General features: G+C 32.9%; 1 protein-coding gene across 1 annotated transcript in view; it reads right to left on the minus strand.

Moving 5' to 3' along the window:
* The window catches only part of LOC114327030 (GTP cyclohydrolase 1), a 123,619-nt gene extending 108,685 nt beyond the window's left edge, over positions 1–14,934 (minus strand). The window contains exon 1 of the mRNA XM_028275529.2: positions 14,760–14,934. Coding sequence (XP_028131330.1) covers positions 14,760–14,817 — 58 coding nt within the window. The 5' untranslated portion in view covers positions 14,818–14,934. The remainder of the gene's footprint in view (positions 1–14,759) is intronic.
* Positions 14,935–17,609: the final 2,675 nt, after the last annotated feature.

Here is a 17,609-nt window from a genome sequence, read left to right on the forward strand (position 1 = left end):
AACAATATTAAAATCGGAAAAGCGGCAGGAGAGGACCAAATAGATCCAGAAATGATAAAATGGATGGGTGAAAAAGGAGAGGACTGCAAGGAAGCATGGAGTACAGAGAAAATCCCAGATGACTGGAAGAAAAACATAGTTCTGCCAATATACAAAAAAGGATAACATAATGAATGCGAGAATTATAGAGCAATATGCTTGTCAACGGTCGCCTTCAAGGTATACACGGGAATTATAGAGAAGCGTCTAAGATCAGTGATAGAGAAAGAATTGGAAGCCGAACTTCAGATCAAACCGTCAAACAAACGATAACGCCTACATTATAAGGAATATAATAGAGAGACAACGCCGCAAAGGGGATGAACTATTTCTCATATGTTCGTTGATCTGAAGGCGGCATTTGATACGATAAACAGAGAAATAATGTGGAAAATATTGGAAAGTTATAATATACCAAAAAAGATGATAAAAGTCATAAAATCTATATATTATGGAAGTAGAAGGCCAAGTACAAATGAATGCAGAAAGATCAGGCACTTTTAAATGAGATAAGGGAATTAAACCAGGAGATGGACTAAGCACCCTCTTGTTTATAATAGTCAATGACACTTTAATAAAAAATACCAAAGATCACACGAGAGGATCAAACGAGGATATAAAAACTTAAATGCAATAAAGATCAACTCCCTTCTATACGCTGATGATATTGTTTTAATCACAGACACAGTAGAGAAAATGTAGAAACTAATAGATATTTGGCAAAAAGAGATACAGAATTTAAAAATGGAAATGAATCTCAACAAAACAAAACTTATGATAATAAATGAAGATGAGAAAAAGAAAGAAATAATAATATAACAGTAAGGGAACAAGTAATAGAACATGAATCTACAATATTTGGGAAATATAATAAAAGATAATGGGAAAACGGACTTAATAATAAGTAATAAGTAAACTGAAGAGGGCAACTAACTCTTTAAATAATACAATTTTTGGAAAGTCAGAAATAAACCATAAAACTAAACTCAGAGTATATAACAGCATAGTAAATCCGATAATGACATATGGGGCGGAAACATGGATTGTGCAAAAGGAACATGAATCAATGATAAACGCGACCGAGATGAAATACATGGGAAGGATAGCTGGAGTTACGAAGTTTGATAGATTCAGAAATGAAAATATAAGAAGAGAGCTGGAACAAGAACCGATAATGAGGAATATCGAAAATAAACAAGCTGGTTTGGACATATACAACTAATGGAGCAAAAGAGACTTACAAAGAAGGTACATGAAGCCAAAATGGGAAATAAAAGAAAAAAGGGATGGCCGAGGAAAACATGGATGGACTAGATCCAGGATATAGGTGAAAGGAGACACATTAGTATGAGGGATATGAAGAACGGCCACCAATAGAAGCGCTTGGAAGAAATGGATAAAAGGCGGAACCCGACATCCGACGCTCTGAAGGGCACTAAGGATTATGAGAAAGAAGAAGAAGTGCTGTATGAAATGTTTCGTGCGTGTAGATCTTCAGCAAAAGCCTTGCCAACACTTTGGTTATAAACCAAATAAATGTCCCAAGAGCACAATTCGTTAAACCCTCCGTATAAGAATCGGTATCAATAGGATCTTACATGCTTCGATATGCCCTACATCATCAGATTCGGGTAGAGAATATGATTTCATAAGCAGCAAAGTAAACGAATGTGTCTTGGAACTTTTATTTTCTTGTTCTCTGTCGTTTTGTTTTTTCAGGCTGTTGTATGATTTTGCCCGATTGGCGATTAAGCTTCATTCCTTTCTTTTTCTATTTTTCTTGCCCTGTTAGGTATCTTCATTCTGTTGATATCATTAGCTATATTGATTATGTCGTTAAACAATCATCTAAACTCTTCTTCCTGGATTTTTTCTGATCTGATCTGACCTGATCTTCCCATCTGTACTTTAGTCTTCCTCTAGGTCTTGTACTCGTCGTTAAACAATCATCTAAACTCTCCGTCTTGGATTTTTTGAAGTTATACTTCTTTAGACGCGTTGGGAGTAAATTTACATGTGCGCGAAATCATCAAAATCTTGGTACCCGGCGCAGCTTAAATGTTATACGTCCTCTGATTGGGTAATTACCTACAATGACCTGTCGACAATTGTTCAATATGTCGGTTATTTTATTAATACGTCAATGGTTATGGGTAAACAAATTGCATGTAGTATATTAGTATTTATTGTTGTGAGGACGGACACAAAAAGCAAGTTTATAATTGTAGTGACTTTTTAAACAGTTTTTAAAAGCAACAGGTACGTAATTTTAAATGTTTCAGTATTGTAATAAAATATTAGGACCTACATACCTATTCGGAAAATGTAGGTACCTATAGTAGGTACTTAATGCTTTGATTTACATAATTTGATTACCAATACAATTTCTACCAATCTTCATATCTAATAAATTGCTTTATTAGTCTATATTTTGTTGTATCTTAATATTTTAATTACGCAAGAATCAAACTTATTTAATTAAACTAATAGCAACTGTCAAAAAAGTTTAAAACGTTTAGTTGCTATATCTTCCCACATAATTCATTCAAATGTCTCGCTAGTTAAGTTCTGCGTGCGGTGAGTTCAAAATCTAACAACCTTATAAACGCAGGTTCAATTCCCAATGCAAATTTTAATTTTTTTAATTTTGTTAATTTTTTTTATACATTTTATGATTGTAAGTATATTTATTATATTTTTTTTTTCAGAAAATACGTATTTAGTTAAAATTTTTGTCAACAATTATTGTTCAGAAATCATTTCTTTGTTTCATTTTTCAGTGTGTTTGCGTGTGTTTTATTCTTTTATTTTCTTTTAATTTTTGGTATTGTTTTAATAAAAATTTTTGGAAAGTAGTGAGTATTAAAATTAGTTTAATATTTAAATAAAATATAAATAAACTGTTTAAAGTATATTTATTTCGTTGAAATCATATAATAGAAGTATAACTTCTTACGTGCGTACAAAGTACACACACATTCTTTTTTTGGTCTAATAATTCTTTTAAGGATCTTCCTTTCGACTATTCTTAGCTTCTCTTCGTCTCTGTTAGTCATTCACATTGTCTCTGCTGCATAGGTTTACGTTATGACAGGCCTGATTGATATTTAATATAGTTTCATTTTGGTATTTTTACTGATACAGGATACTGTGGGTATCTATCCTCCTCTATCTTTTCTCCTTCGTAAGGATGGAGTGGCGTCATGTAAGTCGTTTGACTATTTCTGTCCAGTTCTCTCTCTCTCTCCTGCGCGTGCTGTTTTGTTTCGGAGAATGAGTAACCAGTCATGTCCTTTATTTGGTCCAACCATCGTAATTGAGATCTTCCTCTCGATCTTCTGCCCTCTACGTTTCCTTCAACTATCATTCGTTCCATGCCTTCTCTTCTTCTAGTTATATGTCCAAAATATCGCAGTATATTTTGGTTGATAGTTGTGGTGAGTCTCGTTTTATGTTAAGTTCGGCTAATATTGAATTATTTGTGCGATGTACGGTCCATGGTATGCGCAACATTCTCCGGTAGACCCACATTTCAAATGTGGGTCTATACACCACTGTCAAAAGGTATCTATGTTACGGTTAATGTGATAAATTCGGTCTGTATTAATAATTACCGGTAAATATTAATAATAACCGTAGCAGCTGTTCAATGTGATTAATAATGCCTTTATAATTAGATTTACCGGTTATTATTAATACTTTCCTAACAATTCTGGTTAATGTAATAAAAACGCATTTTGGGCTTCACTACTGTATATTTATGAAATTTGTTAATAAAGTTAACCACTTAAATAGAATTTATCAATAAAAAAACTCAACTAGACACCTTATAAGTAAAAACAAACTCATACAAACGCATTAGGCTTTAAGTTACTAGAATATAATTACTTGTTTTATAGGAAAGGCTGTTGTGGCACTTAGAATTACAAAAAACGCTTAATTTTTTGCGTTTGCAACATTTTTAATTGCATTATTGGCCACTACAATTGCAGTGGCGGAATCCTTGACTGCCTAAATTCGAATCTTTACGAACGCATTCACTGAGACTTATTTCAGTATCAGGCGCTTCATTTACCGAAAAAGTGTTTCCTTGCAGGTGGTAAATTCGTTTCTTGCATGACGTTGGTTTAAAATACCATGCTTATTGCCTAGCTTGTATAGCTTTTCATCTATTACAGAAATAATAATGGCAATAATGTTTCGGCTATCGGCTTTAGCTCTATCAATTTCTGGAATTCGCACTCTAACACTTTGACCTACTTTTTCAATAGGGAATCTATTATTAGAATGTTTTAACATTCTGTCAGATTCTTTTATAAGTATCTGTTTAGCAAGCTGCCGAGTCTTCTGAATTTTCTTTTGAAGTTTTGTCAATAATTGCAGTGCCATGTTCTTCGTCTCCCTCATTTCCTTTAACGCCAATATTGGCATTGTCTTCCTCATTGACAGCAATTATCGCATACGCAATATGTTCGATTGGACTGTTAGTGTTACCTGTATCTTCAATATTCGCTAACTGGGAATCCTCGGTTGAACTGTTGAGTTCCATTCATATCACCAGGGTGCTTTGTTCCATCATCAGCATCATCAGAATGATCTGCTATTGTCGCTTCTCAATCTTCTTCTGATTTCGGATAAAGTACAAGGAGGTAAGGATGTTTTTAATCCTACTTTAGCCTTAAGTATTTAATACATTAAATAGTGTATTACACAGTGGCTGCTTCCGACTACAGATTGACTAACACTGCGGTATGCGCTATGCGCCGTATTTAACTTGGGTATGTCACAGTGACTAATAAACCTCCCTATACTCCGCAAGCTTCTACTCACTTAACGATATTGCAATTTATCACATTTACCGTTCTAATCCGGGATTTATTAATAATTACCGGTCGATGTGATAAATCCTAGCATATTTATTACTTTTACCTAGCTATTCGGTTTGTATTAATAGTAACCGGTAATTATTAATAATTCCCAATTAATCATACTAACCGTAACATCTATACTAAAGTTTAAAATACTTTTCTTTAATGTAATATTCGAGTATCAATAAATTGTGTCATCTCTAGAGCATTACCTATTTAAAGATAATGTGAAAGGCCGCATATGAAATGCCTCCCGAAATAGGATTTCTTACCTGTCGCTAAAATGGTCACATACGAATTGCCTCCCAAGCTTTAAATAAATTACATGCTTCTAATCTTCATGTGAAGGTGAGACGTTGCCGCATCTTCGTCCCTTGGTAAATTTTTGGCAAAATTGGTATTTTGTTATTTAATTTATTTTATTTTCAACCTTTATGTGTTAAACATTATTGACACTAGGCGGTATTTATAAATTTTAACTAACTTATACATATATAATTAGTTTTATAACCATTATAATATATATTTTAAAATAACCATTATTTTTTATGATTAATAATTTAACAAAAAATACAAAAACATATTAAGTATTTTTAAGATTTATTAAAAATAACATCACAAAAAAACTTACTTGGAAAATATTACAAAATGTGTATAGAAATATAAAATTACAAAATATTTTTCCTAAATTTATATGATACTACTTTGACAAATTCTAATCTATTTCTTTTACAGTCTCTTAATTCTAAAATTTTTTCATTTAGATAATTTATTTTTGCTGTACTTTCCGCAACAAGTTTTTTTTTGGTGTCGGAACAGAATTCATTTTAATGTAGGTATTTATTTGAAATTGTAAAATTACATCAATAAAATTATTAATGTCAGTTTTCATTCCAAGTATAATTCTTCTTTCTGAGGGCAGTAGAAAGAAGAATTATACTTGGAATGAAAACTTTCGCATGGGTATGTTGTTCTTTGTAAGGATGAAGAGTGCTCAGCCCAAAGATGTGGAGGAAATGTCGAATTTTCAGATATGTAATTATCAACAAGATAATCACAAAACTGGGTGACTCTTTCATCGACTGGTTTAATTTCTGCCAAATCTATAGCAAAAAAATCGCTAACATCTTTAGGATGTAAGAATGAAAGACCAAAAATATAAATAAGAAAATGCGTAATTTCGGTTAAGTCAACACCTTTTTTCTGGTATTCTGGAGCTAATCCCAGTGTTTGAACCTGTCTATACCATGCCTGACCCAAATGAAAACGACATCCATGAAGATCTGCTTCAGGAAATGCCATACGAATACCAATATGAATGGAAATTTCAATGTCTGAAGTTATTACTTTAGGGGATACAGGACAATTAATTTTAAAACATTCTTCTGTGATATATTTAAAAGCGAAATAATATGAAGATGACTTTTTATCTTGAAGTAAACAAAAGACAAGAGGAATATAATGTCCATTTTTCAAGCCATGTATACTAAACAATTGAGAGAAAAAACGAAGACAGTATTCAAAAGTTCCATCAACATACCAATTGGAAACAGTCGAAAGAAAACGAAGATTTAAAAAACATGTTAATATAACAATATGATTATCAGTAGTAATTGCACAAGAGCTCTAAAATTATTGAATTTTTCCCGGGTGACACTTTGACAGTTTTAATTTCACGAGCCGAAGGCGAGTGAAATTATGTCAAAGTGTCACGAGAGCAAAAATTCTATATTAATTTCAGAGGTCGAGTGCAATTTGTTGCGATTATTTCATGAATAAAACTGTTCAAAACCAAAATTTTATTGTAATTTATTTATGTAAGTACCATTAAACACACAGTTTTTATAAATATTTGACGATTGAAAGTCATCACTTTTATAATTTTTAAAACATTAATTGTCATTAATGTCACTGAATGTATTTTTTCGTAGCAACGAAGGGCATCTGACGTAATATACTTAACGACGGGAGATTATCAAAAATTTTCGATTTAATTCAGATTTCTGTAGCTTTCTATTAGTCAGAATCTCCTATGAATGAAATAATCTTTGTCATTTTTAATTATAAAATTTTCATTTCATTTGTAATAATAGAAGATGAATCGAGAGCTTTATGAAATTCAGATATTTTTTTGGGAAGTTTAATTAATGAATTTATGGTTCTATGATAATATAAATTTTGTCTCACCCTATTGATATCATTAATAGTAAATGTCTCTATATTTGTCTTCTTAAGTTCTTTACAGATGAGCTTCATTGGTTTTTCGCTGAGATCTTCCACGGCTGCTCTTTTTATTGAATTGCTTACGGCTTTTCTATTGTAAACTTCGGCAGACAACTTCTCGTGGTTATGATCTAATATTGATTCAATTATCGTATTTTCACATCCCTGTGTTTTCACAAATGCTTTGCAGGTTTCTTAGTACATGTCCACCGTTTTACTGTATCTTTGGCCAACATTTTTTGAAAACCGAATGTAAAACCATCAATTATTGATAGTAAAGGTTTACCCTTTTGACTGACACTTATTGTTGATTCCATTATTTCGGATGTTATGACTTAAACACAATTTGATCTTGAAATCGACGAACTGACAAGCTTGAAATAGACAAACTAACTGATGCAGGAACTTTCAAGTATTTATACAACATTTAGCCCATTAGCACAATTTAAAAAAGAGAATATAAACAAACAAAAAGATTAAGGTAAAAGTACCTATTTATCGAATTATAAAATGGAATTATAAATATGGAAGAGATTAGAATCGGAATTGGAATTATCCAGAAAAGTTGGATATTAGATTGTCGGGTAAAAACTTTCTTTTCTAAAAAGAAATATGTATGTAAAGAAATATGTATTTCGTACTGCGAAATATTTATGTGAAACAAATTTTTTGTACACTGCATTAAGAATTAGAAAATTCAAAATAAATAGATACTACCTATTTAAATTATGATTTGGCAACATTGTGTCATTATACAGAGATTAAATAGACAAAATATCAGCCTAAATGATTAACGAAACGGAGACATTTCGATTGTACCTGGGAGGCATTTCATGTATGAAAATATTTACCTGAAAAAGTGGGAGGCATTTCGATAACGCCGATGTGAAAAGGCTGGCTAATTACTTAGTAGAATGCATACAGTTAATTGAGATGTAGGTATATTTCCGATCGTAATCACCACAATGCAACGACTTAATTTGCAAATGATGATGAAAGTACGCAAAACATTACGATGTTTATATTCAATATAATGTATACCTAGTAGTTTGAAGGCGACTAATTTGGAGTATAAACAATTCTTTTACTATGTCAAAATTGGACAAATAAGTTTCACAAATAGTGTTGCTAAATGTTTAAAAAAAATGTATGTACCAAAAAGAAAGAGTATGCTTTTAACGACCTCATAATATGGAATTTTCTTATCGTAGTCATAAAGATGTGGATTTATAGACGAATCCTTAAAGTTCCCTGGACCGCACGAATAACAAATGAAGAAATCCTGAGAAGAAGTGGTACAGAACGACAACTGCTATGCACAATTAAACAGAGATAAACGGCATACGTGGGTCACATGGGTGCAAACCTTAATTGACTGAAAGATTGAAGGAAGAACAGGAGTGGGCAGGAAGAAAATGTATTGGCTCCGTAATGTCAAACAATGGACAGGGCTAAGAAACATAGGAGACCTTACACACACTGAAAATGATAGACATCCATGAATGGATTGCATAAGAAGAAGAAGAAGTGTTAAAGAAAACTCAATTAAAACAAGGATTATCAATTCAACCAAGGACAATTAATAAAGGATTTGGAAGATCTATTCGTATGTGAGGGTAGGAAAAATGAACTGGTTAAATACTATTTTTAATAATACGCATATTTTTTTATTTTTCCATTTTTTATTTTTTATTTTTCACACAGTTTTCAAAACCTAATAGAAATTGTGCTTAGAATTTTGCGTATTGTTATTAAAAATACAGAAAAGTAGAATGGAATGACCACATACCTAATCCAAATGACAATAAATATTGTAGTAAGGACGGCGAGAGAGGGTCCGCAATAGGAAAACGATAAGTGGGAAGACTACGAAAACGATGGGACGACAACTTACCGGAGGCACATTGAAAAACAGACAGTCATGTCTATACAAAAAGAAGAAGAAGAAGAAGAAGAAGAAGAAGTTATTAAAAATATACAAAATAATATATTGCACAATTAAAATAAAATCAAAATAATAATACATAAGAAACTGAACAAAGAGTGTGTTTGTACATAGCGCCACCTATTAAATACTTACACAATCCCAAGTTAAGTAAAACTGTGAAATATTTACATTTATCTATTGAAAACTTTAAGAATCAGAAGTAATCTAGAAAGAAAATCCAGAAAAAAATTGAAATAGCCAGATAAGGATTCATGAACATGAGAAATATACTTTGCAACCCAAAATTGGCCATACCAATAAGACTGAGAACACTAAAATGTTATATGTGGTTCCTGCTTGTGCATGTGGTCTGCAAAACATGAACACTTAAACAAGGCGACATCAACAAGTTAAATTAATTTAAAAAATGTTGTCAAGGATGAATACTTTCCCACATCTGTTCGCCTGTAATGCCAATTCATAAAAAAATTTGAAAACAAAATTTATTAAGAAACACAGAAACGCTTTTGTAAAGTTTCTTCCTCGTTTTACCTGCTTATTGAAGCCCTTGTTTCAATATTTGTTTAAAGACGAACCGCCGGTGTCTGCCTACACGTGCTAACTCAAACAATATTTTTTTATATGTCGAATCCGCTTATTGGAATAGCCTTCGTGCCAAGCAAAAGTATTCTTATAATAGGGATATTTTAATAACCGATCATTGGTGGCTAGTAGAAACGTTACGGGACCGCAAATTTCTATTCCTTAAAGCGGGATATTCCTTTAACAGGTATTCTAATAAGCGGGTTCGACTGTAGTACCATCCATAAATAAGTTGTACGTAAACAACACAGTTGCAGAAATTCGGAAACTGAGATATTCAAGTTTTATACGGTGAGTCATAAAAATAATTCCAATGCAATAGGCTCGATGCTCGATACTCGTGTTTATAGCACCCTTATCCTTCAGCCTGTACTGTTAGGTAATACTTAACTGAAATTAAATTCAAAATATAGACAATAGTGTAAGGGCCGGTTGTTCGAACGCTAATCAACAATGATCACTATCAAATATTTAATTACTGTCACCAACTGTCAATGTCAACTTTGGTTGGGTTGCTGAAAACATAATTGATTATAATTATGAGATTAGTTAATCAATTAACATAACAATTATTAACATAATTGATTAACTAATTTCATATTTGTAATCAATAATCATGTTTTCAGCAACCCAATCAAAGTTGACATTGACAGTTGTGACAGTAATTAAATATTTGATAATGATCATTTTTGATTAGCGTTCGAACAACCGGCCATAAGAATAATAAGGATAAATATAGACACTAATTTCTTTTTTAGAAAATCTCGTCGTTTAGTAACAATAGCAAAATCTATATTTCTTTACTAGATGAGATTTCTGGTATCACCAATAATTTTTAAGTTTTTGAAAAAAAAATTTTTCGAAATTAAAAAAAAATAATTTAAAACCAAATTTTGCTGAAAAATTTTTTACCACCAAAAGGGACCACCTTTATTTTAAGTGTTAAATACTTAATATTGATGCTAAAAACTATATAAAAAAAAAACAAAAATAAAGTTTTTTTTTATAAAAAAGTTTTGTTGAGTTTTTCCCGAAAAGTACTTCATTTTTTGGTTATTTTAAGTTGAAATATTCGATTTGGAATTTGAACGAATAAGGACATATTTTTCGTTACCTACAACTCTGCCCCTACTGGGTCTACAGACTTCGTAAATGTATCATTTTTTTCACTTTTTTATAAGCTATATTTTTACTAATATTATTTTTTCGATAAAATACTTAGGTACTGTTTGAGTTAATTGCGAAACCGTCTCAAAACGTGTTTTTTCTTGTTGAAAAACAAACACATTCACTCGAAAAGTATTGACTTAGTGAAAAACTATAGAACTAACTTGCTTAGAATTAGCCAATTTCTCCAATTCCGGACTTTCTTGAACGTATGTTTTTCACCCCCGCAAAGGGGTGAAACTCACTTCCAGGGCAAAAACACACATCGGTACAATATCACTTTTTTTTGTTTGACATGCTAACCGTGTTGAGCTGTCCTCCCCCCCTTGCAAAAATTAAAAAACAAATAGTCCTGATTTATGAGCTATTTATGAGCTCTCATATTCCGCAAATTAAAAATTTTGAGCTCGTTCCACTGAGCAGGAATTTAATATTTTAGTGGGGGGCTGAGTCAACCCCCCCCCCCCACTACTTAAAAATAGGAATGTTGAATCGATTTTTGCGGCAGAATTACGAGCTATTTATGAGCTCTTGAAATGATATAGTTTCGATTTTTGAGCTCATCCCCTTCACCCCCAAACAGCCCTTTAATTGATTTAACTTAAGAGAAAAATGCTGAGAAAACTTAAAATATATCGTATTGCGGATATAATTCCTATATCTTATATATTCTAAGAAAAAACTATTAAATCACGTACATTTCGATTATTGAGCTACAACCCCTTCGCAAGAAAACTACCCCATCTTCCCGGCTTAAGAGAGAGCTGTACTTAAAATGCATTAAATTAATTATTTGGCAACTACATATCATTTAATAATTTATGTTTTAGATCAGTAAAGAGATTTAGATCAGTAAATTTGCAATTTATTTTGAATAGTGCAGTCACTGAAGGTAAAAATCAACGATTACCTTCAATTTCGGTGAACCTTCATCGATTTTCACGAAAATTGGTCAGTGGTTAGAGGATAGATCAAGAAACAAAGGTGACATGGTGCCACCTTGCACCTTTACCCTGAGGGTGGATACCGCCCCTTCTCGGGGGTGAAAATTATTTTATAAAAAATAACTGCACAAATCAATAAAAGGACAAATTATAAGCAACATTTGTTATATAAAGTTATTAAAACAAGTCAATACTTTTTAAGTTATTAGAGATCAAAGATTTTAATTATTCGTGAAAAAAATGCATGTTTTGAAGCGGTTTTTCGCAAATTACTGAAAAACTGTAAGTTTTTACAAAAAAGTTAATAGTAGTTTAATTCGTATACCTTATATTCTAAGAATAAACTCTTAAATCACGCGCATTTCGACTATTGAGCTACAACCCCTTCGCAAGAAAACCATCCCATATTCCCGGCTTAGGAGAGAGTTTGTTGTACTTAATAGTTATTTATGATATGAGTACAATTTTAAGGCACGCATGTGAAAGTTTCTGCAATTCTGCAATTCACATGAGTGCCTTAAAAATATACTAATTAACACGTATATCATACAATATTTTTTCTACAAACGTTATAAATTTATAAGATACAATATTTTTGTTAATTACTGAAACCATGAAACCTATGACCCGTAAAAGGTAGAACTGGTTGTCTACACTCGAGGGGAATGTCTAAAAATTCTTAGCGAAAATATTATACCGTTGCATAAACTCGTTTTTTCTACAAACGTGTTAAAAATGCAATAATACAGTTTAAATTTACAATATAGTTTAAAATACAGTTTATTAAACGATGTGTAATCGTCAAATAATTAATTTAAATTATTTTAAGTACAACTCTCTCTTAAGCCGGGAATATGGGATGGTTTTCTTGCGAAGGGGTTGTAGCTCAATAGTCGAAATGCGCGTGATTTAAGAGTTTATTCTTAGAATATAAGGTATACGAATTAAACTACTATTAACTTTTTTGTAAAAACTTACAGTTTTTCAGTGATTTACGAAAAACCGCTTCAAAACATGCATTTTTTTCACGAATAATTAAAATCTTTGATCTTTAATAACTTGACTTATAACTGACTCTATAACTCTTGACTTATTTTAATAACTTTATATAACAAATGTTGCTTATAATTTGTCCTTTTACTGATTTGTGCAGTTATTTTTTATAAAATAATTTTCACCCCCGAGAAGGGGAGGTATCCACCCTCAGGCTAAAGGCGCAAGGTGGCACCATATCACCTTTGCTTCTTGATCTATTCTCTAACCACTGACCAATTTTCGTGAAAATCGATGAAGGTTCACCGAAATTGAAGGTAATCGTTGGTTTTTACCTTCAGTGACTGCACTATATAAAATAAATTGCAATTTACTGATCTAAATGCGCGTAATTTGGGAGCTCATAAATTATTAAATGATATGTGTCGCCAAATAATTAATTTAATGCATTTTAAGTACAACTCTCTCTTAAGTCGGGAAGATGGGGTAGTTTTCTTGCTAAGGGGTTGTAGCTCAATAATCGAAATGCACGTGATTTAATAGTTTATTCTTAGAATATATAAGCTATAGGAATTATATCCTCAATACGATGTATTTTAAGTTTTCTCAGCATTTTTCTCTTAAGTTAAATCAATTAAAGGGCTGTTTGGGGGTGAAGGGGATGAGCTCAAAAATCGAAACTATATCATTTCAAGAGCTCATAAATAGCTCGTAATTCTGCCGCAAAAATCGATTCAATATTCCTATTTTTAAGTAGTGCCCCCCCCCCACTAAAATATTAAATTCCTGCTCAGTGGAACGAGCTCAAAATTTTTAATTTGCGGAATATGAGAGCTTATAAATAGCTCATAAATCAGGGCTATTTGTTTTTTAATTTTTGCAAGTGGGGGGGGGGCAGCTCAACACGGGTTACATGTTAGCTATGTGTAGCCAAATTCCATCTCAATCTGAGTGGTTCTTTAAAATTTACAGCAAAAACGGTGAGTAAATGGACTATAAATTAGCTTGAGTTTTTTATAAATACATATATGATATAATATAATATGATATATTTAATGTTTATTAAAAACTTTTGATATACAATGTGTTTGTATTGAGCGGACGGGCCCGCATCCCAACTGGAACCAGGGCCCGCTGATATATCGGTACGCTACTGTTCCTACCACTCTATCTTTACCTATCCGGCATAGTAACTCCTCGTTTACCACGTGCTCGGTCCAGGATACACGTAACATACGTCGGTAATTCCACATTTCGAAGGCTTCTACTTTTTTCTTAATGTTGCGGTCATTGTCCACGCCTAAATTCCATATAACAAAACCGGAAATACATAACATTTGAGAAGCCGGATTTTGAGGGGAAGGGTGAGGCTGTTAGAGGTGAAAATTTGCTTCATACTAGTTAAGGATGCTCTTGCTCACTAGCATGAGCATTAAAAAGAATGAGAACAGAAATATATGCAAACAATATTCAATAATTAAAATATATGATGGTGAAAATATAGCAGATATTTTATGGTTCAAACTGCAAGTGAAAATAATGGGAAAACTACGTGTTTAAAGGCGATTATCGTTGCAGGTCTACTACAAGTGCAATTTAAATGTATATTAGCACAAATTTAATATTTAATTATTTATCATTTTTTATTCTTAAATGTTAAGATATTCGAAGTATTTACCAGCCTTGTGAGTTAGAAGCTCACGAACCAAAAAAAAACAAGTTAAACATAAAAAATGAAGTTATCTCTAACTTGCTCAAACAAAAGCTAAGGATAGAAAAATAGTGAACGATATATACAGCAGTTTATCTTCAAAAATTTAAGATAAGCAAAAAAAATGAATGGATTAAACAAAAAAATTAAAGCAAATATTGCGTACAACTTGTGTGACATTCTATATAGTACCATATAAATATTAGAAGTAAAATATAAAAGTAAAATTAAATAGATATGTTAAAAAAATGCAATAATGTAAAAAATGTTGCTGAATTGTTTACCTTTTTTCGCAATTTCTTTCTTTTCTTCTTCAAATAATACTGTATTAGTTTCCTTCATCGTAGTATCTCAAAACTGGACCACAAAAATCACTAGAACAGCACAACGAAAAGAAACAAACCGTGTTCCCGCCGATTTTTCAAACAAAGCGAAAAATCGCCTCCCCTACTGAATTGATCATAGCAGTGCACTTTATTATATCACTTGTTCGTCGTGACGTCACGGCATTGGTAAACTCCTCCCTTTTCAATTTCTTATATTATCCTTGCTTTTTATAAACTCTCCTTCGTACAGATTTTAGTTCAGTTCACTGAGCGATAACCTTATAATGAATTTTGTTAAACGTGTGTATCTATTATGCTAATAATTGGCAAAATTTTTATTTACAATACAGGGTGTCCCCAAGCGAGTGCATCATATTTTTTTAATTTTTCATTTTACTCATATTTTGAGTACAAGGAACCAACTTTTATTGGAATTTTTCCTAGATGAATAGACGGAATGTGACTGCATATTTTAGAGTCCCTTTCGTCTTTTTTATTAGTCGTCTCCTTGTCTTATAAATGGTAAAAGGTAAAGATTAAGGATGTTACCAGAAAGTGGTTCCACCAGAAGTTTTAAATTTATTGTTTAAATCGGGGACTTCACATTTCTTCGCATATATTTTTATTGACATCCAAAATTATTACAGTCTCCATTTTTTACAAAGTCTCTCTCTTTCTCTCTCTATTGCCTTTCCTCCTTATGAAGTATTGGGCCCTCTTGCGTTTCTTAGCAAAAGTGCTCCACCTCAGGACAATTGTTTCATGATCTGTTGTTACAGTTCTTCTCCAGCTATTATCGGGTCTTCCTCTTCTTCTTCTTCCGTCTGGTTGATATTCGAGTGCTTGTCTGGTTATATTATTTCGGTCATTCCTTAGAGTATGTCCAATCCATTTCCATTTCCGTCTTTTAATCATGACTGTTATTTACTCTTGTTTTGTTCCTCTCCGTATTTTTTACAAAGTAAGCATTAAGTAATATTTATGTCAATTCATATTTATGTCGGTTAAACCATTAACACGTGGCGAATATACCTATCTATTAATAAGCCGCTCTTAATGTTAGTATATTAAACTATTATTCTTCTTCTTCTACGGCACTACAGCCCAAATTTAGCCTTGGCCTCCTTTATTCTTTGCCTCCACACTTGCTTGTCTGTGGCTGCTCTTCTCCATACACGAACTCCTAAAAGGGCTTGTGCGTCGCTGTTAACTGTGTCTTTCCAGCGCTTTCTTGGCTTTCCAACCGGTCTCTTTCCCTGCATTCTAGCATGCAGTGCTCTTTTTGGTAGCCTAACCTCTCCCATTCTTATCACATGTCCGGCCCATTACAATCTTTGTATTCTAATGAAGTCTGACAGAAATGCTTCCTTATAAAGTTGATAAAGTTCGTTGTTGTATCGACTTCTGAAGATTCCGTTTTCCCTCGCAGGTCCTAGTATTCTCCTCAGTACTTTCCTTTCGAATGTGCCGAGTTTGTTTTTGGATGTTTCTTTCAGGACCCAGGCTTCACTGCCATAGCATGTTATTGGTCGAATTAAACTTTTATAGATTCTCATCTTTGTATTTCGTTGGACACTTTTAGACCGAAATATATGGAAGGGGGCAAAATAAGCTCTGTATGCCTGCGTTATTCTCTTCCGTATTTCTCCATCTTCTGATCCATCGGCATATATTTCTACTCCCAGGTTTGTAAACTTTCCAACCGTTTCAATATCATCTTCATGTATGTTTTGTGGGACTATATTTCTTCTCGTCTGTGTCATTATTTTTGTTTTTTCTGTGTTAATTTCCAGACCTAGCATTTTTGTTTGTGTTTTTAACTCTGCGTGTGTTTCCTGTGCTCCTGTTGATGTTCTACTCATAATATTAATGGGTGCGTTCGGACGACCACAGCGGCTGGACAGCTGAGCCAGCAGTAGCTGTCAGACGTCACCGCTGGAAGTCAGCCGCTGAGAGATTTACTAAGCTTTCCCTATCACGGCTGGATACAACCACTCAGCCGATTTCTGCTGACAGTCAGCCGCTATGGTCGTCCGAACGCACCCAATATCATCGGCATAAGCGGCCAGTTGAACTGTTCGGTTGGTCAGTAGGTTTCCTCGTCCAGTTTTCATTTGCCTAACCACATACTCCAGTGCCAGGTTAAACAATGTTGGGGCCAGCCCATCTTCCTGATTTGTCTGTCCGGTGATTTTGTATTCGTATACATGCCTGAGTTTCATAAATACATTGTGGCTTTAATGAGTCTTATTAGCTTGTGTGGTACTGCCAATTCAGCCAATATATAGTATAGTTTGTTCCTTTTGACTGAGTCGTATGCCTGTTTGAAGTCTACAAACACGTCGTGAACATCAATATCGTGTTCCCATGATTTGCTCAAGATGTGTTTGACTGTAAATATTTGATCCAGTGTCGATCTTCCCCGTCGGAAGCCCGTCTTATACTCTCCAATAATATTTTCTGCTAGTGGTTGGAGCCGCTGGTTTTATAATATACGTGAGAACTTTATATGCTGTATAGAGAGATTCCACGGTAGTTTTTGCTCTGGAGTTTGTCTCCTTTTTTATTGATCGGACAAACTATACTTTATCCATTATCTACTTCATTCTCTTCTACGGAGTTCATACCCATTTCATCTTCCATGTCTACTTGTGTTCCAAGTAGGGTATGAAAATAATACACTTTCATCTTTACATAGACTTGTTTGAGGTTTGTACCCACTTCTTATCTTTTTTAGGTATTTGTATGCCCCTCTAATTTCGTTGTTTTTGAAATTTTCTTCAATTTTTTCTATTTGCCCATTTTCAT

Source organism: Diabrotica virgifera, chromosome 1 (assembly GCF_917563875.1).
Source record: "Diabrotica virgifera virgifera chromosome 1, PGI_DIABVI_V3a".
In the NCBI taxonomy this organism is placed as follows: Eukaryota; Metazoa; Arthropoda; class Insecta; order Coleoptera; family Chrysomelidae; genus Diabrotica; species Diabrotica virgifera.